Raw genomic sequence first — 22835 nt, forward strand, 5'->3', positions numbered from 1 at the left:
GGGGGTGGTTCAGCCTCCTGCCCTCCCCACAGCCTGAGGTGAACCACGTGCCTTTGGAAGGCCCTGTGCTGGAGGCTCCTGGCCGCTCCCTGTTCGGCCTGTCGGGGGTCCTAAACGTGAGCTCAAGCCGCTGCCTGCACAGCCATGCAGAGGCCCTGCGGGTAAGAGGTGGGGGGGGGTACACAGTTGGGGAGTTAAGAGCTGGAGGTGCAGGCTGGCCTGGCTGGAGGGAGGGGCACTTGGTGGGAGTGCTGTTTAGCTGGCCCTGGTGGGTCTGGAGACCCCCACCTCAGGACCCTCTGATGCCCTGCCCTCCCCCTCAGGAGAAATGTGTCAGCTGCACTCGGAAGTTCCGCTGCAATAAGGGCTACAAGCTGGAGGTGAGGCGGGCTTAGCACATCCCCTCCTTGCTTCACCTGCTTTCGAACTCCCAGGGCCCAGCTCTGCTCACCCAGGCATGGGCACCTGGAACAGCGTGGGCCACTTGACTTCCCTGGATGAGGCCCAGGTCTGCCCAGAGGAGGCCTCACTGAGACCAGTGGCCTGGGCCTACGCCTGGGTCCTGCCCTCGCTCTCCTCAGACCCGTCCTGGTCGTTCCTTGACCCTTTTCCTCTCTTGCTCTTCTGTCTTATCCACTGATACCTGTAGTCTGTCCATCCCCCCCATTCACTGCCTTTGCCCTACTTAAGCCACTGGCTGAGTCCTGCCTGTCCCCATTTCCAGGACACCCCCAAAAAGAGCTGTGTCTATCGATCTGGCTACTCCTTCTCCCGGGGCTGTTCTTACACATGTGCCAGGAAGATCCAGGTTTGCCCTGAAGCAACCCCCAGCCCCAAGCCTTTGACCAGAGAGAAGGTGGGAGTGGGGGCCCAGGGCAGAAGCCCAGATTAGGCTTCAAGGGCAGAGGCAGGGCTGGGACTCTGATGCATCCAGGGAAGCAAAAGCCTGGAGGAAGGGGAAAGGAGAGATCTGAGGTCAGAGCGGCCAGCATTTGTCCCTGTGGCCATGCCTCCAGGGAGCGGGTATGGGAAGAGAGAGAAAGGGGCTCACCTTGGAGCTGACACTGTCCACCAAGCCCTGGGGGCATCAGCGGGGCTCAGCTCTGCCCCTCCCTGTGGGGTCTGTTTCATCACCCCTGCCATGGGCAGGCTTGAAGAAGGCCGCCTCCACGTGCCTGCGTCCCACTTGCTTTGTTCTGTGGCCCCAAGATGCCCTTCCCCTGACCCCCCACCCCTTCCCTGCCCCTGATGTCTGTCCTTTTGCCCGGCCCCTCCCTACACCCCTCCCCGCAGGTGCCTGACTGCTGCCCTGGCTTCTTTGGCACACTGTGTGAACCGTGCCCAGGGGGTCTGGGTGGTGTGTGCTCGGGCCACGGGCAGTGCCAGGACAGGGTCCTGGGCAGTGGGGAGTGCCGCTGCCATGAGGGCTTCCATGGAACAGCCTGCGAGATGTGTGAGCTGGGCCGCTATGGGCCTAACTGCACCGGAGGTGAGGATGGGAGGGGGCAGGGATGGGGGCAAGCCGGCCAAGGACGGCAGGCGTAGAGACACTGTGGCAGAGGTGGGACAGGCACTGGGTAACTTCTCTCCTCTGTTGTTCTGTTCCCAGTGTGCAACTGTGCCCACGGGCTGTGCCAGGAGGGGCTTCGAGGGGATGGAAGTTGTGTCTGTAACGTGGGTTGGCAAGGCATTCGCTGTGACCAGGGTGAGGAGTGACTCCAGTGGGGAGAGGCGGTTGATTCCTGGGGAGACGCTTCCTTGGTCCAAATGGTCAGAACCATCCTCCTACCCCACAGAAATCACTGGCCCTCAGTGCCCACAGAAGTGTGACCCCAATGCCAAGTGAGTGAGCTCAGCCTGGCCAGGTGGGCAAGGGGATGGGGGACCAGGATGGAGGCAAGGGCTGGGCAGATAGACTAAGCCGTGACGTCCCTCCCAGCTGCCTTCAGGACTCGGCTGCCGCCCCCACCTGCGTCTGTGCTGCAGGATACTTGGGCAACGGCACCTACTGTTCAGGTCCAGCCACACTGCTGCCCCGGGCCCCTCTGGAATTTGGGGGTGGCTTTCCCCACAGAGCCCTCCCCACTCCCTCGAGGTCCAGTCTCTATCCCTGTCGCTTCCCCTTCCTCCCACGTCCTCCTCGCCTGGCCCCACTCTGACCCACATCTGCTGTTCATAACTCCCTGGGATTGTCTACCCCTAGAGGTGGACCTCTGTGCCCAGGACCATGGGGGCTGCTCCCCCCATGCCAACTGCACCAACGTGGCCCCTGGCCAGCGGACATGTACCTGCTGGGATGGCTACACGGGCGACGGGGAGATATGCCAGGGTGAGGCTGGGCCCCCGCTGGGGTGGACCTGGGGCTCAGGGTCTGGCTTCAGAGATCAGAGCTAGAACAGGAAGGGCTGGGGAGTACACAGGGCTGCGGGGCTGATGGACGAGGGGCTGAACACCCGGATGGACAGAAGAATGACAGGGCCCACTGAGGGCCACCTCTCATCCCCATGTCTCTTCCTCCAGAGGCTAACAGCTGTCTCATCCGCCACGGGGGCTGCCACAAGCATGCCGATTGTATCCCCACAGGCCCCCAGCAGGTAAGCACAGCAGAGCTGGACCCTGGGGCCATGCCATTCCCTCATAGGGTGTGGCCCTCCTCAGACCAGGCCCAGGAAGAAGGTGCTCCTTCTGCCCAGGGTGCTGGCCCACTCTTGAGTCCCAGCAGCCCCACTGATTAGGATTTGGGACAGGTCTCCTGCAGCTGCCGTGAGGGTTACAGTGGGGACGGCATCCAGACATGTGATCTCCTGGACCCTTGCTCCCAGGTCAGACCCCCCAAGTCCCACCCAGCTTCACAGGGGGAGGATACTGAGGCAGGAACCAGCCTTCCTCACCCCCAGCAGGGTCTTGGCTCTGAAGGTTGAGTCACCCTCCCAACAAGTTCAGGTCTAACTGATTAGTAGGAAAGAAGACTTCGGGGGGTTGGGTAGGGAACTTCACAACGCCTCCACCAGGGCTGGTTGGAGCAGAAGAGTCCCTGATGTCTCTCTCTTCTGTCCCTGCCTCAGAACAACGGAGGCTGCAGTCTCCATGCTGTGTGCAAAAGCACAGGGGATGGCCAGAGGACGTGTACCTGCGACGCAGCCCACACTGTGGGTGATGGCTTCACCTGCCGTGCCCGAGTTGGCCTGGTAATGATGCCCAAGTAGGACTCCTGACCTCCTGACCCAGCCTTGGTCATGACCCTTGATATTGGTTAAGACCCCAGACTGGATCCTGATCCTGGCCTGACCGTGACTTCAGCCTGACCTCTGACTCCACCTGGGACTGACCCAACTATGGTCCATGAACCCAATCCTGACCTCAGCTCAGACCAGCCTGGCTTTCCTTTCCTCATCTCTGCCTTGGCCGAAAATTGGGCTACAGGTGCTGGGACAGGTACCAGCCCTGAATGGGGGCCAACCAAAACCTGAGCTGATCCTTGCCTCCCCTTCCCTAGGAGCTCCTTCGGGACAAGCAAGCCTCCTTCTTCAGTCTCTACCTCCTGGTGAGTGACCAGTTGGCCTCCACACCTTTGGTCCAGCCTGGCCTCTCTGACCAGCACATCCCTTCTGTCTCTGGACCTTGAAATTTTCATTTGGTCAGAGTGCCGGCCAGAGTTTCTCAGAGCCCGGGTCTTTCCCAGAAGATTAGTAGAAGTCTCGAGTTGGTCCCAGGTTGTCCTTCTTCCACTGAAGCCATTTCCCTCTCCTGCCAGGAATACAAAGAGCTCAAGGGGGATGGGCCTTTCACAATCTTTGTGCCACATGCTGATCTAATGACCAATCTGTCACAGGTAATCCAGATCCCAGAGCAAGGGTAGGGAGGGCTGGGCATTTGGAGGTGTGGGGTGGGCACTGCCTGGACTGAGGTGACCGTTGGGTCACCCTTGTACCCTCATGACTTCCACTCCAGGATGAGATGGCCCGAATTCGTGCCAATCGCCAGCTTGTGTTCCGCTACCACGTGGTTGGTTGCCGGCAGTTGCGAAGCCAAGAGCTGCTGGAAGAGGGCTATGCCACCACACTCTCGGGGCACCCGCTGCGCTTCAGTGAGAGGGAGGTGGGCCTGGGCCCCACCCCTGCCATGGGCAGTCCACAGACCCAGGACTCAGTTGCTTCCCAGGCCCACGTCTGTGTCCTGTCCCCATGCCTGTAAGACCTCTCACCTTCCCGGGGCCAGGGCCGACTTCACTGAGGTGGACATGAGTCTGATCCTGGATCCCACAGGCTACTCTAGCCTCCTCCGTCTGGGGCTCAGGACTTCATGCTCTTTCTCTGGGCAGGAGGGGAGACCTGCCCTCTGCCTTGACCCTGCACCATAGACTCTGCCCCCACCTCAGCCCCACTTGCATCCCCCATCAATTGGCTACATTTGGTCCTGGGCCCACCTCCAGGGCAGCATATACATCAATGACTTCGCTCGAGTGGTGAGCAGCGACCAGGAAGCAGTGAATGGTGTCCTGCATTTCATTGACCGTGTACTGCTGCCGCCCCAAGTCCTGCACTGGGAGCCGGATACTGCCCTGATCCCACGGGTATGACCTGGGTGTGGGCCCGGGAACTGGAAGGCAGGCAGCTGGGGGCCTGGAATCCTCACTACCCACCTGACCTCACTGCTCACGGGCACCTGTCCCCAGAGAAACGTCACTGCTGCCGCCGAGAGCTTCGGTTACAAGATCTTCAGTGGCCTTGTGACGGTACTGCTGCTATGTGTGAGCCTTTCAGTGTGTGCATATGTGCACGTGTGGGTATGTGTTTGAGGGTGCCTGTCAATGAGCGTGCTCACCTGTCTGTGCACTGGCCGTATTTGTGTGCGTGAGCCTCCCAGTGAGCACAAGGGTGTGATTATGTGTGCCTGCTACCTGAGAACATGCATGTGTGCCTTTCGGTCTGGGATGGCTACAGAGCAGTGTGGCTGGTGGGAAGGTGCCTGGAGCCCTTTCTGGTCTCTGGGGTCCAGCCCGCTCCGTCAGCCCACCAGCCTCTGACTGGGCTGTGACTACCACACCTCTGTCCCACCAGATGGCTGGCCTCCTACCCCTGCTTCAAGATTCATCCCATAGGCCTCTTACAATGCTGTGGCCCACAGACTCCGCCCTGCGGGCATTGCCTCCTGATCGCCAGGTCTGGCTGTACCACGAGGACCATCGTGACAAGCTGGCAGCCATTCTGCGGGGCCACGTGATCCGCAATGTTGCGGTGGGTACACCCCCAGACCATGGCCCCCACTGTCTGCCACTCAACCTGCTCACCAAGCTCCAACCATGGCTTCATCTGCTCAGGCCTTGGCATCTGACCTGCCCAACCTGGGCCCACTGCGCACCATGCATGGGACCCCCATCTCCTTCTCCTGCAGCCGTGCCCGGCCGGTGAGTCTGAGGAGAAAGCTCGAGTGAGGGAAGCAGGAGGCAGTGTCTGGGGGTGGGAGGAGCTGCAGTACACCTGTGACCTCCACGCATCTTGTGTCCTCCTCCTGCAGGGTGAGCTCATGGTGGGAGAGGAGGATGCCCGAATTGTGCAGCGGCACCTGCCCTTTGAAGGTGGCCTAGCTTATGGCATCGACCAGCTGCTGGAGCCACCTGGCCTTGGAGCCCGCTGTGACAGCTTTGAGACTCGGCCTCTGTGGCTGGTGAGGGAGGCTACAGGCTGGAGGTGCATGGGCTGGGGCCTAGGCCCACCTGTTCTGTCTATCTGCTTGACCTTGCGGTGCTGGCCTCCCTTCCTTTCAGAAGGTTTGCAGCATTTGTGGGCTGGAACCCCCCTGTCCTGAGGGCTCCAAGGAGCAGGTAAGGGGCTGGGAACTGGGTGGGGGTTGGAGCAGAGCCCAGGGCCCACCAAGCTCAAGTTTGCTGCCTGCCTCCTCTTGGCCCAGGGCAGCCCTGAGGCCTGCCGGCCCTACTTCTCCAAGTTCTGGACAGCCCCTCCGCTGCACTCCCTGGCACTACGCAGGGTTTGGAGCCGGTCCAGCCACTGGGGTCAGCCCCAAGGTCTGGGTAGGGGCTGCTATCGCAACTGTGTCACCACCACCTGGAAGCCCAGCTGCTGCCCTGGTCACTATGGCAGTGAGTGTCGAGGTGAGTGTCCTGAGGCTACAGATGCTGCTGGTGGCCAAGGGCACAGTTCTGGAGATTGTGCTTCAGAGGGGGAGCTGGGATGGTCGGGGGTGTGTGTGTGTGTGTGTGTAGATGGTACAGGAGCTGGTGGGGTGTACCGGGGGCATGGGGACTTGGGTGGGCTGCTGCTGTTTCAAGAGCCTTGGCTGCCACTGGGTGGAGGATGGGCAGTGTAGCTAGGCTGGCGATGCATGTGTGGGTTCCTGATGAGAGTCCCCAGTCCCACTTCACTCAGCCCCACCCCATCTGCTAGCTTGCCCTGGTGGTGCCAGCAGCCCCTGCAGTAACCATGGTGATTGTGTGGACGGCATGAGCGGCAGCGGGAAATGTAGGTGCCATTTGGGGTTTGCTGGGACAGCATGTGAGCTCTGTGCCCCAGGTGCCTTTGGGCCCCTTTGCCAAGGTAGGCTGTCCTGCCCCCACCCTGCTCCACCCTGCTCCTCTTCCTTGGCCCATGTACCAACACCATCCTCTGCTGCTCGTCCCTCTTCCCAGCCTGCAACTGCACCTCCCATGGCCACTGTGATGATGGCCTGGGGGGCTCTGGCTCCTGCTTCTGCGATGAGGGCTGGACTGGGCCACACTGCGAGGTGCAGCTGGGTAAGTGAGCCTTGTCCTTGTGCTCACCCTGCCCACTTGTATACACATGCACACACCAGTGGGGGCCCCAGCTGCACACTCAGGTGGGAGGGGGCCCAGGAGGGTAGCCACTAACCTGGATATGTGGGGTGGGCCCTGGGGACAGAGCTGAAGCCTGTGTGTGCCCCACCCTGCGCACCCCAGGCCGTGTGCCGAGTGGGCAACAGCTGTGAGTGTAGCCTGGGCTATGAAGGGGATGGCCGCACTTGCACAGGTGAGCAGCTGGGCAGGGACTTGAGGCAGGAGGCCCCCCACCCTCCCCTCCTGTCCTAACCACCCTCTCTCTGCCTCCAGTGGTGGACCTGTGCCAGGATGGGCACGGTGGCTGCAGTGAGCATGCTCACTGCAGCCAGGCAGGCACAGTGGTCACGTGCACCTGCCTGCCCAACTACGAGGGTGACGGCTGGAGCTGCCGGGCCCGCAACCCCTGTGAGGATGGCCACCATGGTGGCTGCAGCGAGCATGCTGACTGTCTGATCACTGGGCCGGTGAGCAGGCGGGACGCCAGGTAGCTGGGTGGTGGGGGCCCCCAGAGTAGCTGGCCCCAGTCCCTGAATGGCACCCACCTGGCCTCCCATTCCAGAATGTGCGGCGCTGTGTGTGCCATGTTGGCTATGTGGGTGACGGGCTGCAGTGTCTGGAGGAGCCTGAGCCACCCGTGGACCGCTGCCTAGACCGGCCACCACCTTGTCACAGGGATGCCGTGTGCACTGACCTGCACTTCCAAGGTGTGCTTCCTTGCCCCCGCCCCGCACCCCAGCTCTTCCTCGCTGCTGCCGCCTCGCTGACTGTGCGTCCCTCCCTTTTGCAGAGAAACGTGCGGGTGTTTTCCACCTCCAGGCCTCCAGTGGCCCTTATGGCCTGAACTTCTCAGAGGCTGAGGCAGCTTGTGGGGCCCAGGGAGCTGTTCTTGCTTCTCTCCCTCAGCTCTCTGCTGCCCAGAAGGTGCGTGGGGCCCAGGAGTCCTGAGCCACACCTATGGCGACCCCTAGAGTTGGGCCTTGCGTCTCAGTATCCACTTGTGTCCCTACAGCTGGGCTTCCACCTCTGCCTCGTGGGCTGGCTGGCCAATGGCTCGGCTGCCCACCCTGTCATTTTCCCCACTGCTGACTGTGGTGAGGGTCAGGTAGGCGTGGTCAGCCTGGGTGCCCGGGTGAACCTGTCAGAGCGCTGGGACGCCTACTGCTACCGCGTACAAGGTGCAGTCACCCCCACAGCCCCACTCTTTGTTCTGCCTCTTCTGACCGACGCCCTGACTCACTGAGCTGCCTTTCCCACAGATGTAGCCTGCCGATGCCTCGATGGCTTCGTGGGTGATGGAATCAGTGTATGCAACGGGAAGCTGCTTGATGTACTGGCTACCACCGCCAACTTCTCCACCTTCTACGGGGTGTGCAGGAGCTCAGGCTCAGTACCATGGGTGTGGGGCAGCTGGGATTTCTGGGGAGAGAGCCCACCCACAAACCTGTTTCCCCATCTTACCAGATGCTACTGGGCTATGCCAATGCCACCCCCAGGGGTCTTGAGTTCTTGGACTTCTTGGACGACGAGCTCACCTACAAGACACTCTTCGTCCCTGTCAACGAAGGCTTTGTGGACAACATGGTAACTAGCAGGGGTACCGAGCCCAACTCTGCTCCCTGTGGCTGTCCCGGGCCAACAGACCTTGGCTTTGCTTGCCTTCAGACGCTGAGCGGCCCAGACCTGGAGCTGCATGCCTCCAACACCACCTTCCTGAGCACCAACGCCAGCCAGGGTTCCTTGCTTCCTGCCCACTCGGGCCTCAGCCTTGTCATCAGTGACGTGGGCCCTGACAATGGTTCTTGGGCTCATGTGGTAAGTCTGGTGGCTGCCCCTCCTCTACTGGCCCCAGCCCTCACTTCCCTCTGGGCCTGACTGACTGCTCTCCCTACAGGTCCCAGGGGCAGTTGTCGTTAGCCATGTCATTGCATGGGACATCATGGCCTTCAATGGCATCATCCACGCTCTGGCCAGCCCCCTCCTGGCACCCCCACAGCCTGTGAGTTGGCCAGAGGTGGGCAGAGCATCTGGCAAGGGGCGAGGGGAGCGCTCTGGCCAGATCCCTAATGCTCTCTGTTGGCAGCAGGCAGTGGTGGCCGCTGAGGCCCCACCCGTGGCAGCAGGCGTGGGGGCTGTGTTAGCTGCGGGAGCGCTGCTTGGTCTGGTAGCCGGAGCCCTCTACCTCCGTGCGCGAGGCAGGGCCACAGGCTTTGGCTTCTCTGCCTTCCAGGTAGGCTGGGCCAGGGGCTGAGGGAATTGTGGGGTCCCGGCTGCTGGAGATTCTCACTACTCACCTCTCTCCGCAGGAGGAAGACAACGATGCTGATGACTTCTCCCCATGCCAGGAAGGGACCAGCCCAACCTTGGTCACTGTCCCCAACCCGGTCTTTGGTAGCCAGGATGCCTTCTGTGAGCCCTTTGATGTGAGTGTGGGGCTCAGGGGGTTGGGAGAGGGCCCCAGGGCCCAGTCTCAGTCCAGCCACTAACAAACAGTCCTCCCTGCAGGACTCGCTCCTGGAGGAGGACTTCCCCGACACCCAGAGGACCCTCACAGTCAAGTGACGCAGTCTGGGCTGAAGCAGAGGCACAAGCAGGAGGGAGACGGCTTTTATTGCCCAGAGTGGGCGGGACTGAAGGGGCTGGGCCTCGTCCAGATAATAAAGGTGCCCTCAGCGGATGTGGGCCATGTCCCCGAGGAAGGGCGTCTTCATGCAGCCCGTGCAGAGCTGGTCCATCCAGAGTGGTGCCTCGTGCTGCAGGGGCGTGCGGCGGGGGTAGAAGGTGAAGTCCACGCGGTAGTTGAGCAGGCAGCTGAGGGAGGCCATGTAGAGGTCGGAGAAGCGCACCAGGCGCCGTGAGAAGTAGGTGGGGTTGTGGAAGGTGCGGAAGATGCTCCCAAACTGAGCGTTAAACAGCGCCTTGGTGATGCACCTTGGGAGGAAGACACACACACAGCACTCGAGGTGGGCTTCTGAGGGGACTGGGACTCCTGCCCAGGCCCCACCACTCACCTCAGTTCCTGCCGCTCCTTCATCCAGGTGGCCAGCACCTGCCGTGACTCGGCGTCCTGGTAGGTCTGGGGGAGATGAGGTGCACGCTGCTGTGCGTGGCCAGGAGCAGCACCATCCCTCCCGCCAGACACCCGCCAGCCCGCACCTGCATGCGCTCCAGCAGTCCGGTGAGCGCCTGCTGCCACGTCAGCGAGTGCATGTATTGCTCCGTGTTGATAATGCGGATCTCGCGCTCTAGCTCAGGGATGATGGCACCCGTGCGCCAGCCGTGGCGCAGCATGAGATCCTGGGGGGCAGGGTGGAGGTCACGGCTCACCGCCAACGAGAAGAGCCCCCTCCACTCTCCTCCCCGCTGTGGCCATGCCTCCCTCACCGCCAGGTCACTGTAGAGATGGTCTCCGAAGTAGAGCACACGGGGGCCCCGCCATTCTGTCAGGCGCAGGAAGTCGAACAGGTTTCCCTGGGGAGAGGTAGTGAGGACAGCACTAAGCCCAGAGTGCCGAGGGGGCTTCCATGGGGCTGTTCTCCACCGGTTTTTCCCGTTCCCCAGAGGCAGTGAGGTCGTTCCAGCCAGATGCTGGGCTGCCCTTTCCCATGGCCTCACTGTCCCCTTTGGGCTCTGACCCCTGCTACCTCCCCTCACACTCAGGAAGGGGGTCTGCCCGCCACAGGAAGGTCTCCTGCAGGCCTGGTGCCCTGGGCCTCCCCTCCCCAGGGCCTCACACCCACCCCAAGCTGGGGATTGAGTCCGCTCTGTGGGAAACAAACTGCAGCTGTGACCCCCAAGGCCCTAAAGTAAGCAGCCTCCCCAGCCTGAACCCAGAGGGACCCAGCAGACCAATGGCAGACCTTACTGTGAGGCTGGCTGCCCCTTGTGCACCAAAGCTGGAGAAAAGATGAAAACACCAGGCCCAAACACAGCAGAGAAAGCTGGCAGGGGAGCAGAAACAGAGGAAGGGGGAGTGCAGGAAGTACAGCAGCTCCAGGGCAAAAACCCAGAGCCCAAAAGCGAGAAGAAAATACACCCAGCAAAAAGGAGCTACTAGAGCATTCTGTACATGCAAGAGGCTTGGGAAGATGAACACCACAGGAAAAACAGGTGGAGGACTTCATTGTTTAAACAAGTCCAAATGGAGAGGCTGAGGAGTAGGGGACCTGGCAGAAGAGGGAATAATGAGGGGGCAGAACCCTGAAAACGTGCCAAGAGAAAAGATCTTGTGATGCAGATGCCAAGTCAGGCAGGAGGAGCCTGAGGTTCCAGGAACGGGAGAGGGGAAAGCAAAGAAAGATGAGAACGAAGTACACAATGAAAGTGCAGATCATGAGGCAAAAAGAACAGGCTAAAACCTGCCAAAGAAGAGAAAGACACTTGTTCCCACAGAGGTGCATGACCTTCCTCAGGCTCACTCATCCAAGACAAAGGAGAGCATCGCCCTCAGCACCGAGGGGAAGGTCTGCACCCAGGGGAGCCACGGATAGTTCGGGCCCAGCAGGGCGGGAGGCTGAGCAGCGGGCAGAAGGGAAGGGCTGGGGTTACTGCTTGCAGGCCTCTGCTCCCTGTGGCTACCTCCCCCCAGCTTCTGGAACCCTTATCTCCCAAGAAGCCCCACCCAGCCAGGATTTCTGCATTCCATCCAGAGCCAAATGCCTTAATCACCTACGACTCACAGCCATCGAATCCCTCTCCCCCAGCACGAGGCCCCTCCTCATCTTGCTAGCCAGCCAGGAAACGGGGTCTCCCCAGAGGCCTGTGAGGAGCCCCTGCATCAGTTCAGCACAGAAGCCCCAGCCAGGCTGGCTGGCTGCAGCAGAGTGCTCAGCCCCAGATGAAAATAGGGCCATTTAACTGTGCCTTTAGCAAACCTCCGCCCAATCTAAGAGCTTTACACCATCACTCAAGTAGAGTATTACACCTCTTTTACAGATGAGGAAAGCATGGCACACAGCCATGTGACTGGGCCAGGCCCTGGACACTGCCTGGGCCTCAGTCCTGGGAGCCACTTCTTGTGAAGGGACAGATCCACAGTAGATGTGTGATGGCTGGTCAGGGCCCAAGAATTTGTGCAGCTGCCCTTCCACAGCCTGGGGCCCCCGCCCAGTACAATTCCCACCTAAATGGTTCTCACCTGTCGATAGATCTTGCCCTTCTCCAGGCGGGTGATACGGTCCCAATGCAGTGAGCCTTTCTCATCGAGTTTTCTGAAAGGCCTGGCGGGGGGGTGGGAGTGGGAAAGGGCCTGATTTCCAGGCTGCAGCAGAACCACCCACTCTGCAAAGGCCCACCTGTTCATGGGGGCTGCCTACCAGCAAGGGGGTGTCCCCACCCCAAGCACACAAGGCAGCAAGCAGAGGCTAGTCCCTGCTCCCAGGGCCCATCGCCCCTGCCAGGCCCATACTTGCGCCGGTCAGTGAAGAAGCTGGGCTTGTCCGCCTGGACAATGACCACGTCGAAGAGTTGGCGCCAGTCGGGACCGACCATGTGCCGCATCCCCTTGTCCCTGGGCAGAGGTGGGACAGAGCGGGACAGGTGTTAGGTATCTGAGGGAGGCTCCAGGCCTGCCGCCCGCTCTGGGCCCCTGCCCTGCTCTCTCCTCCTACTGTGGACGGGACTCACACAAAGCTGAAAGGACTGTTGGTGATGAGGAACAGTTGCTTCCCATGGGCCACCAGGCGGTTCAGGACAGCGAATGTCTCATCCCCTCGCAGGATGTACTTCTCTAATGGGGCGGAGACGGGTATGTGAGGGCCAGCCTTGTCCCCTGCTCAGGCAGGCCACAGCAGGGTGTCTGTTCTCTCTTACCCATATCCCGCTCGATCCACTGGTACATAAGGCCCTTCACGTGCACATCTCGAATGGCATCCTGGGGGCAGTTGGGGGACAGTGAGAGCACAGTGGAGCCAGGGGGACCTGCCCCACTGTGGCTGGACTTCACACTCCCCGTTGCCCTGGGAGGCAGGCCTAGTGTCCTCACCGTCACGTCCTTGTAGAGGTGTGCTTGGTCAAACTCCAGGCCATGGCCCAGGAAGTGGTCCACCACGCAGGAGAGCAGTGCCATCTCTGGCAGCGAGAAGATGTCCATGAACTGCTTGATGGAGGGACCCTGGGGAGGGACCACTGACTCAGCCACCCCTCCAGCCCCACCATCAGCTCTGGAGACCAAGGGCTCGGAATCTGTCTTGGGACACCAGTGGAGGCATGCAGTCTGTGGGTCAGGGCTGCCCACCAGGATGTGGGCACTGCCTTCCAGGGAGGCAGCACCCATAGCAGGGTCACTGAGCTGACTGCTCTGGGCATCTGCAGATGGAGTGAGTACCTTGCCATAGAAGCCACTCATCTGGTACAGTGGGATGTGCTGGGTGCCCCCATAAAGGTCGATCACCTCTTCGTCTGGCACAGGTTGGAGGCCCCTGCATGGATGCACAGATATCACCAGTCCAAAGTGGTCCTGAGCCCAGGCCACAGTGTAGGGAACAGTGGGGCAAGGTGGGACAGTGTGGAGTGGAGCAGTGGGCTGGAGTGGGGTCAGGCAGAATGAGCACTGACCTGTAGGCCGTCCCTAGTTGCACATAATGGAAGGCATCAATCTTCATCAGAAGACTCTGCGGGCAACAAGGGAGCAGAATGGGCAATGGGGAAGGACTCTGCACTGGCTCTAACCAGCCTATTCCCCTAAACGCTGAGACCCTAACCTGGATGATACCAAGGGCATCACATGCATACCAAGAGGAAGCTTAGAGCTTTGAGGCCAAGGGAGTAGAAAGATGAAGGGACCTCCCCCCCAAAGGAGGTGGGGGTGCTAAGGAAGTAGCTCCAATACATATCCAGTTAGGAGGAGCCAGGGAGAGTCAGTGGTCTAGCTACTCACCTTTTGAATGTCGTAGTGGAGGCCACGGATGGCAAAGCTGGGGTTATAGTCATACTTCCGAATCCCTTCTGGGTACTGTTGGGGGAAATCAGGCCCGGCCTGAGCCAGCGACACTGCCAGACCTGCTGGCTGGCAGCTGCCTCAGGGGGTCAATTCAGACACCAGAGGAGCCCTGTGATTCCAGTCTGGCATTAGGCCAAGCTGGGTCCCCTGCCTGTCTACCCTTACCTTGTAGTGCTCAATCAGGATGTCACGGGCAGCGTTGAAGATCTCCGGGTGCAGTGTGTCTGCATACTGGGCCAGGGTGTAGTCGTAGTCAAAGCCATAGACTTCGACATCTTGCAGGCTGATCTCGTTGTTGGCATAAATGGCTGCTGGGTTCAGGAGACTGCAGACCTCAGGGGGCAGGAGGTCTAGAGAAAGGAAGTTCAAGTGTGATGAGGATCATGAAACACCCTAGGTGGGTACTGTCAGCTCCATGCAGCAGAAGGTCAAACAGAGGCTCAGAGGTGGCTCACTCAGTGACATGGGTGAGGAAAGGACCCTATGGATCCTGGGTTATATCATCACCTGCAGCCCACCAGTTGCTCTGAGCTTTGTCTCCTCCAGGCTCTCATAAGCCCCATCGGACACCTGGTTATGCTCTGATCCTTTCCACCTGGCCTGAAGCTGGGGTTAGAACTTAGGAACATTATCGGGTGGGAAGGAATTGGGCAGCTCCTCTGCTGCTCAGGCTCCCAGTTCTGTGCACCTGCCACAGCCCTCATAGTGAGGCCCCTCTAATCAGATTTCGGCTGCCACCAAGTCCACATAATGACATTTGCTGCCTCTAGCCAGGGAACATTGCTAATTACGACAAGCGTCGGGGACATGTGATGTCGGGTTCTGGGCCATTACCCAGGCTGCTCCCCTCTGAGGATGCAGTCATAGGCGCCCCAAGCTCTTGGCTGCTCCTGAGGGGCTGAGGAGTCCCAAGCTCATCTGCCCTGGTTTCCCCGTCTGTGCAGCAGGGGAGGTGGATGGAGAAAGGGCATGGGCTTTGAGGTCAGAGACCAGACCAAGTCCTCCCTCTCATGGCTTTGACCTTGGAAAAATCAACTCTTCTTTTGGGCCTCAGTTTCCTTATCTCTAAAAGGGGAGTAATAGTAGCAACCTAGAGAATTAATTAAGTGGGTTATATAGAACATGCTTGGGGAAGCACCCTCACTCTGCACCTGCAACAAATGTAGGATTAAATGGGCAATGCACCTCTGGAACACACATCTTCTTGTCCCTAGTTTCCCTCGAGGAAATGGGTTGCACGGAGAAGGGAGCAAGTAAGACTAGGTGCACACACAGGGCACTTTCTTGCAGGGGCTCCGGGTGGCCCCATTCTTGTGACCTCTTGTCTGTGGCTGAGGCCCAAATACTGCAAGCCCCGCAGGGAATTTCTGTCTCAGCCACAACTAGTCGTGACCTTAAGGCAGAAGCCTTTGGCCATGCAGCAGGCATTCACCACAGAGGTCCCTTCTGAACACCGGCTCCACCCCTACCCCCTTTCCTTTGGAGACAAGTGCAAAGTGTGGGTGGGATAACAGGTGTGGCTGGTTCCTCTGGTGGCCCTAGGCCTGGCAGAGCAGCTGCTTCAGTGCAGAGAGAACACTGCTCGCTTGGGCGCACCTGAGACACAGCTGACTTCAGCCCTCTAGGGAGATGCTTCTGAGATGTCCTTTCCTATGGTCCTGAGTTCCTGGGTGCCAACCATGACTCCTGGTAGTCCAGTAGCTCCACAGGAGGGGAGGGCTATGCCTGGCAGTGCAGCCCTTTGCTCGCACTGCGTTCTGGCCAAATCCAGGCTTTGGCCTCTGTCACTGAGGATGCCCAGAGGGATGGACAGTCTGCCTAGGAACAAAGCAGGATGAGGAAGCAGCCTGCAGGCCTGGACTCCTGACCCAGCTTCCATACTGAGAAAACCACAGCTCCACTGGCCACAAGGACCCAGTTTCTTCCACAGGGCTGTGCTGGTGCACAGGGCCAGGGAAGGAGACAGGCCTCGTACCCACACTAGCCTCCCAAGTTCACTGGTTTTCACTGTCTAGACCCCCAGCTTTCAGGCCTTCCCAAGATTCCAGGTTCTAGGCCAACTCCTCCCCGTGGCAACCATGAGAGTCACTTATGGGGGCCATCCTTCCAGCTGCTGCTGTTTGCCTCAGAGGCTCTTCTTACTCTAACAGCCACTCCAGTACTACAAAGTGGTGACACATTCCTCCATCATCCAGAGGAAGAAACTGGAACACAGGGAGGTGAAGTCACTTGCTCTAAACTGTTTAGCAGTAGGCTCTGGAGCTAAGATTTAAAATTGGGTCACCCCACCTGCCTCAATCATTTTGCCCCTTGGCCTACCCTTCCAGTGTCACCACAGTGAGGCTAGAGGGGAGGGGGTAGCCTGTGGCCTGGCTCCCTGACAAAGTTTTGCCCACAGGCATCAGCTATCTCCTCCAAGAAAACTCAGCCAGAGGGAGAGTTACAACCCAGGGGTGCAAGACTGGTCAATACTAGCACTCATCATGGCATCTTGGAAATGACTCTGCCCTTAACACATCAAAAGGAGCTCGTGGATGAGTTCCTGCCATGACACAGTGGGTTAAGAATCCGAATGCAGCAGCTTGGGTCACTGCAGATGTGTGGCATGGTGGGTAAAAGAATCTGGCATTGCTGCAGCTGCGGTATAGGTTGCAACTACAGCTCAGGGCTGAGCCCTGGCCAGGAATCCCATATGCCATGAGGGGGCAGGGGAGAAGAAATTTAAAAAAAAAAAAAAATTCTGAAAGGGAAAAACCTACCACTGAGAATACTCAACCCAGCAAGATTATCATTATTTTCTTTTTTCCTTTCTCTTTTTATGGCTGCACCTATGGCATATGGAAGTTCTCAGGCTAGGGGTTGGTCAGAGATACAGCTGCTGGCCTACATCACAGCCATGGCAACAATGGACCCCAGCCCATCTGCAACATACGCCTCATCTTGTGACAATGTCAGATCCTTAACCCACTGAGTGAGGCCAGGGATCAGACCTGTATCCTCAAGGACACAATGCTGGGTTCTTAACCCGCTTAGCCACAATGGGAACTCTAAGATTATCATTTAAAAAAGGAGAAGAAAGAATTTCTCAGATAAGCAAAAAGAATACAGCAATAATAAAATTCTAAAAGAAATACTGAAAGGTCTTCTCTAGAAGTTCCCTTGTGGCTCAGTGGGTTAAGGATCTGACAACCACTGCAGCTGTGGCATAGGCGACAACTGTGGCACAGGTTTGATACCTGGTCTGGGAACTTCCACCTGCCATAGATGCAGCCAAAAAAAGAAGAAAGGTCTCCTCTAAAGAGAAAAGAAGCAAGAAGACACAGGAAGGAGGAAATGACAACTGGAAAGTAACAAGCCAGTACACAGATCAAAAAGAAAAGAAAAAACTATTTGTGAAAGGGATGATAAACACAAGGCAAAGCAAAAGGATAAACATGGACATGTAAAAAAAAGGTCACTCAAATCAAAAAATATGGGGAAGGAGAGAAAAAAAATGTACACTTTTTTAAAAAGAACATCCATGAGATTATATGACTTAGTCTAAAGCAAGCAGATAAAGCATACTTGAAAAACAAGGCAACCACAAATCAAACCCACAAAAGATTCACAAAAAAACAAAGAGAAGAGAACACAAGAATAAAATTAAAAACATCATCAGTTCCCCTGTGGTGCAGTGGGTTAAGGATCTGGCAGTGTCACTGCAGAAACTCTGGTCACTGCTGTGGCATGGCTGCAATTCCCCGGCACAAGAACTTCCACATGTCACAGGTGCAGCAAAAAAAGAAAAAGAAAAAAAGGACAAAAAGAAATAACACCACAAAACACAAAAGAAAGGAGCAAAGAAGAAACAGAGTCAACTGGAAAAGAAAATTTAAAATGGCAATAATTATACATGTATCAATGATTACTGTAAATGTCACTGGACTGAAAATTCTAATCAAAACACATAGTCACAGACTAGACAAAAAAAACAAGAGCCTCAAATATGCTGTCTACAAGAGACCCACCTCGGGGCAAAGGAAACACAAAGATTGAAAGTGAAGGGATGGGAAAAAATATTTCATATGAACAAAAATGAAAAAATGGCAGCTGCAATACTCATCTCAGACAAGACAGACTTTAAAACAAAGACCATGAAGAGGATGCTGCCTTGTGGCCCAGCAGGTTAAGGATCCAGCCATGCCACCATAGCTGTGGCAAAGGTCACAAATGTAGAATGGGTTTCCTCACCCTTCCATGTGCCAAGGATGAGCAAAAACAAAAAAAAAAACAAGCAAACTAAAACCAAAAAACATGGAGTTCCCGTTGTGGTGCAGCAGAAACAAATCTGACTAGGAAGCAAGAGGTTGCGGGTTTGATCCCCGGCCGCACTCAGTGGGTTAAGGATCTGGCATGGCTGTGAGCTGTGGTGGAGGCTGGCAGTTGTAGCTCCGATTAGACCCCCTAGCCTGGGAACCTCCATATACTGCAGTTGGGGCCCTAAAAAGACAAAAACAAAACAAAACAAAACAAAAACAAAAACAAAACACCACAAAACTGTTAAGAAAGATAAAGGACACTCAATAATGACAAAAGGATCAATACAAGAAGAGGATTTTACACTCATCAACATAAATGGACTTAATATAGAAGCACCCAAATACATAAAACAAATACTAACAGACATAAAAGGAGAAATGGATGGGAATATAATAATAGTAGGAGACTTTCACAGCCCACTCACATCAATGGACAGATCTTCTAAAACAGAAAAGACAACAGGGATACTAAATGACACAACAGAACAGACTTAATCGACGTGTTTAGGACATTCTATCAAAAAAAAAGCAGAATATACATTTTTTGCTTCAAATGCACATGGAACATTCTCTAGGATTGACCATATACTAGGGCACAAAACTAAATTCCACAAATTTGAATATAGAAATTATTCCAAGAGTTCCCGTCCTGGCGCAGTGGTTAACGAATCCGACTGGGAACCATGAGGTTGTGGGTTCGGTCCCTGCCCTTGCTCAGTGGGTTAACGATCCGGCGTTGCCGTGAGCTGTGGTGTAGGTTGCAGACGCGGCTCGGATCCCACGTTGCTGTGGCTCTGGCGTAGGCCGGTGGCTACAGCTCCGATTCAACCCCTAGCCTGGGAACCTCCGTATGCTGTGGGAGCAGCCCAAGAAATAGCAACAACAACAACAACAACAACAACAAAAAAGACAAAATAAATAAATAAATAAATAAATAAATTATTCCAATAATCTTCTCTAACCAAAACGGCATGAAACTAGAAATTAACCACAAAAAAGAAATGAGAAAAAAAAAATGACCACATGAACACTAAACAACATGCTATTTTAAAAAAACAATGGGGAGTTCCTGCTGTGGTGAAACTGAATTGGCAGTGTCTCTGTGATGCCAGGACAGATCTGACCCCTGGCCTGGGAACTCCATATGGCTCAGGAGAGCCAAAAAGAAAAAACAAAATAACAAAGGATCATGGAAGAAATAAAAAAGGAAATTAAAAAAAATACCCTGAAACAAGGAGTTCCCTTGTGGCACAACAGGTTAGAAATCTAGCAATGATAGCACAGTGGCTTGGGTCACTGCTGTGGCATAAATTTGATCCCCGGCTCTGGGCCCAGGCCAAAACAAAACAAAAAAACCCAAAAAACAAAAACAAACCTTGAGACAAATGACAATGAAAACACAACCATTCAAAAATCTACAGGATGCTGCAAAAGGAGTTCTTGGAGGGAAGTTCAGATCTTTCTTAACAAAACAAGAAAAAATCTCAAATAAACAACCCAACCTACCACCTAGAAGAGTTAGAAATAGAACAAATAAAACCTAAAGTCAGCAGAAGGAAGGAAATCATAAAGATCAGAGAGGAAATAAAACAGAGATTACAACAATAACAGAAAAAAAAATCAATAAAACCAAGAACTGGTACTTTGAAAGGATAATAAACAAAATCGACAAACCTCTGGCCAGGTTCACCAAGGAGAAAAGAGAGAGAGAACCCATATAAACAAAAATCAGAAATGAAAAAGGAGCAATCTCAATGGACACAGCAAAAATTCAACAAAACAAAACAAAACATAGGACAATACTATGAACAATTATATGACAACAAATTTGATAACCTAGAAGAAATGGACAACTCTCTAGAAACATACAGTCCATCAAAATTAAATCAAGAAGAAATAGATAATCTGGATAACTGATCATTAGAAGATACAATATGTAATAATAATAATACTCCCTAAAACACGGTTCCAGATGGCTCTGTGGTGAATTCTACCAAAGATACAAAGAAGAACTTTATACCATTCCTTCTCAAACTTTTCCAAAAGATTGAAGAGGAAGAAACACTCTCAAAGACATTCTATAAAGCCATCATCTCCCTAAATACCAAAAACAGACAGACAAAAATAACAGCAAAAAAGAAAACTACAGGCCAATATCTTTGATGAACACAGATGCAAAAATTCTCAACAAAATTCTAGCAATCTGAATCCAATAACATATATAACGCAAAAAAGATCATCCTCCTCATCCAAATGGGATTCATCCCAAGTTCACAGGGGTGGTTCAACATATGCAAATCAATCAATGTAATACACATTAACCAAAAAAAAAAAAGTAAAAAACCACATGATCATCTCAATGGATGCAGAAAAAGCATTTCACAAAATTCAGTATCCATTCAAGACAAAAACTCTTACCAGAGTTCCCACTGTGGCACAATGGGATTGGTCGTGTCTCTGGAGCCATGAGATGCAGGTTCTATACCTTCCCTAGCCTGGCACAGTGGGTTAAGGATCTGGTGCTGCTGCAGTTGCAGTGTAAGTCACAACTGTGGCGCAGATCTGATCCCTGGCCCAGGAATTCCATATGCCATGGGGTCACCAAAAAAAAAAAAAAAAAAGGAAAAACTCTTACCCAAGTGGGTATAGAAGGAATATATAATAAAAGCCATTTATGACAAACCCACGCCCAATATAATACTCAATGGAGAAAAGCTGAAAGCCTTCCTGATAAAATTTGGAACAAGACAAGGATGCCCACTCTCACCACTTTTATTCAACATAGTACTGGAAGTCCTAGCCACAGCAATCAGATAGAAGAAAGAAATAAAAGGTATCCAAATTGGAAGGGAAGAGATAAAACTGTCACTCTATACAGATGACATACTATATATAGAAAACCCTATAGTATAGGCTGGCAGCTACAGCTCCAATTCAATCCCTAGTCTAGGAATTTCCAAATGCCATGGGTGGGGCCCTAAAATGACAAAAAGAAAAAGAAAAAAAAAAGAGGAGTTCCTGTTGTGGCATAGCGGAAACGAATCCAACTAGGAACCATGAGGTTGAGGGTCCGATCCCTGGCCTCACTCAGGGGGTTGGGGATCTAGCATTGATGTGGTGTGGGTTGCAGATGTGGCTTTGATCTGGTGTTCCTATGGCTGTGGTGCAGGCTGGCAGCTACAGCTCCAAGTGGACCCCTAGCCTGGGAACCTCCATATGCAGCAGGTGCAGCCCAAAAAGACAAAAGACAAAAGACAAAAAAAAAAAAAAGAAAAGAAAAAGTGAGGGGAGGGAAAAAGATATTTCATGTGAATGGAAAAGACAGGAAAGCAGGAGTTGCAATATTCATATCAGACAAAACAGACTTTAAAACAAAGGCCATAAAGAAAGACAAATTAAAGAAAGGAAGACAATGAAGAACACATTTAATGATAAAAGGACCAATTCAGGAGGATATTACACTTGTCAATATATATACCCCTAACAAAGGAGCACCCAAATACACACAACACACACAAAAAGACATAGAAGGAGAAAATGATGGGAACACAATAATAGTAGGAGACTTTAACACACCACTCACATCAAGAGACAGCTCTTTCAGGAATTCCCACATTGGCTCAGTGATTAATGAATCTGACTAGGAACCATGAAGTTGAAGGTTCTATCCCTGGCCTTGCTCAGTAGATTAATGATCAGGAGTTGCTGTGAGCTGTGGTGTAGATTGCAGACTTGGCTTGGATCCTGTGTTGCCGTGGCTCTGGTGTAGGCCGGTGGCTACAACTCTGATTCGAACCCTAGCCTGGGAACCTCTATATGCCACAGCAGCAGCCCTAGAAAAGACAAAAAAAAAAAAAAAAGACAGCTCTTCTAGACAGAAAATCAATAAGGCAACAGAGATACTAAATGACACAATAGAACAGTTAGATTTAATTTACATTTTCAGGACATTACATCCAAAAAAAAAAAGGAGAATATAACTTTTCTTCAAGTGCACATGGAACATTCTCAAGGACTGACCACGTACTAGGGCACAAAACTAACCCCAACAAATTTAAGAGTACAGAAATGATTTCAAGTATCTTTTCTGACCACAATGGTATGAAACTAGAAATCAACCAAGGAAAAGAAACAAGAAAAAGCTGACTACTTGGAGACTAAATAACATGCTACTAAAAAACCAATGGGTCAATGAGGAAATCAAAAGGGAAATTAAAAAATGTCTTGAGGAGTTCCCGTCGTGGCGCAGTGGTTAACGAATCCGACTAGGAACCATGAGGTTGCGGGTTCGATCCCTGCCCTTGCTCAGTGGGTTAACGATCCGGCGTTGCTGTGAGCTGTGGTGTAGGTTGCAGACGTGGCTCGGATCCCACGTTGCTGTGGCTCTGGCGTAGGCCGGTGGCTACAGCTCCCATTCAACCCCTAGCCTGGGAACCTCCATATGCTGCGGGAGCGGCCCAAGAAATAGCAACAACAACAACAAAAAGACAAAAAAAAAAGTCTTGATACAAATGATAATGAAAACACAACCATTCAAAAATCTATGGGATGCTGCAAAGCAGTTCTTTTTTTTTTTTTGGTCTTTTTGTTGTTGTTGTTGCTATTTTTGGGGCTGCTCCCGCAGCATATGGAGGTTCCCAGGATAGGGGTTGAATGGGAGCTGTAGCCACCGGCCTACGCCAGAGCCACAGCAACGTGGGATCCGAGCCGCGTCTGCAACCTACACCACAGCTCACGGCAACGCCGGATCGTTAACCCACTGAGCAAGGGCAGGGATCGAACCCGC

General features: G+C 54.3%; 2 protein-coding genes across 3 annotated transcripts in view; one reads left to right on the forward strand and one right to left on the reverse strand.

Moving 5' to 3' along the window:
- STAB1 (stabilin 1) overlaps positions 1–9506 on the forward strand; it is a 27784-nt gene extending 18278 nt beyond the window's left edge. The window contains exons 37-71 of one of the 2 annotated variants that reach the window (XM_047776226.1): positions 33–161; positions 324–380; positions 725–808; positions 1294–1489; positions 1610–1705; positions 1797–1842; positions 1940–2016; positions 2204–2329; positions 2521–2594; positions 2748–2822; positions 3066–3188; positions 3497–3544; positions 3755–3832; positions 3952–4098; positions 4433–4573; positions 4676–4735; positions 5061–5237; positions 5321–5407; positions 5518–5667; positions 5768–5824; positions 5911–6112; positions 6405–6554; positions 6647–6751; positions 6897–7004; positions 7085–7278; positions 7374–7518; positions 7602–7735; positions 7824–7989; positions 8071–8180; positions 8276–8395; positions 8477–8626; positions 8706–8810; positions 8895–9041; positions 9118–9234; positions 9317–9506. In XM_047776226.1, the coding sequence (XP_047632182.1) occupies positions 33–161; positions 324–380; positions 725–808; positions 1294–1489; positions 1610–1705; positions 1797–1842; positions 1940–2016; positions 2204–2329; positions 2521–2594; positions 2748–2822; positions 3066–3188; positions 3497–3544; positions 3755–3832; positions 3952–4098; positions 4433–4573; positions 4676–4735; positions 5061–5237; positions 5321–5407; positions 5518–5667; positions 5768–5824; positions 5911–6112; positions 6405–6554; positions 6647–6751; positions 6897–7004; positions 7085–7278; positions 7374–7518; positions 7602–7735; positions 7824–7989; positions 8071–8180; positions 8276–8395; positions 8477–8626; positions 8706–8810; positions 8895–9041; positions 9118–9234; positions 9317–9373 (4038 nt within the window). In that variant the 3' untranslated portion in view covers positions 9374–9506. The remainder of the gene's footprint in view (positions 1–32; positions 162–323; positions 381–724; positions 809–1293; positions 1490–1609; positions 1706–1796; positions 1843–1939; positions 2017–2203; positions 2330–2520; positions 2595–2747; positions 2823–3065; positions 3189–3496; positions 3545–3754; positions 3833–3951; positions 4099–4432; positions 4574–4675; positions 4736–5060; positions 5238–5320; positions 5408–5517; positions 5668–5767; positions 5825–5910; positions 6113–6404; positions 6555–6646; positions 6752–6896; positions 7005–7084; positions 7279–7373; positions 7519–7601; positions 7736–7823; positions 7990–8070; positions 8181–8275; positions 8396–8476; positions 8627–8705; positions 8811–8894; positions 9042–9117; positions 9235–9316) is intronic. The other variant, XM_047776232.1, reaches the window with a different exon arrangement.
- Positions 9403–22835, reverse strand: part of NT5DC2 (5'-nucleotidase domain containing 2) — a 20657-nt gene continuing 7224 nt past the window's right edge. Inside the window, exons 2-14 of the mRNA XM_047776311.1 lie at positions 13917–14101; positions 13689–13763; positions 13367–13422; positions 13137–13230; positions 12795–12923; positions 12623–12683; positions 12437–12539; positions 12219–12320; positions 11949–12030; positions 10196–10282; positions 9968–10108; positions 9823–9887; positions 9403–9742 (exon numbers count right to left, since the gene is read on the reverse strand). Coding sequence (XP_047632267.1) covers positions 9481–9742; positions 9823–9887; positions 9968–10108; positions 10196–10282; positions 11949–12030; positions 12219–12320; positions 12437–12539; positions 12623–12683; positions 12795–12923; positions 13137–13230; positions 13367–13422; positions 13689–13763; positions 13917–14101 — 1442 coding nt within the window. The 3' untranslated portion in view covers positions 9403–9480. The remainder of the gene's footprint in view (positions 9743–9822; positions 9888–9967; positions 10109–10195; positions 10283–11948; positions 12031–12218; positions 12321–12436; positions 12540–12622; positions 12684–12794; positions 12924–13136; positions 13231–13366; positions 13423–13688; positions 13764–13916; positions 14102–22835) is intronic.

The sequence above is a fragment of the Phacochoerus africanus genome, chromosome 1 (genome assembly GCF_016906955.1).
Source record: "Phacochoerus africanus isolate WHEZ1 chromosome 1, ROS_Pafr_v1, whole genome shotgun sequence".
NCBI classification, from domain to species: Eukaryota; Metazoa; Chordata; class Mammalia; order Artiodactyla; family Suidae; genus Phacochoerus; species Phacochoerus africanus.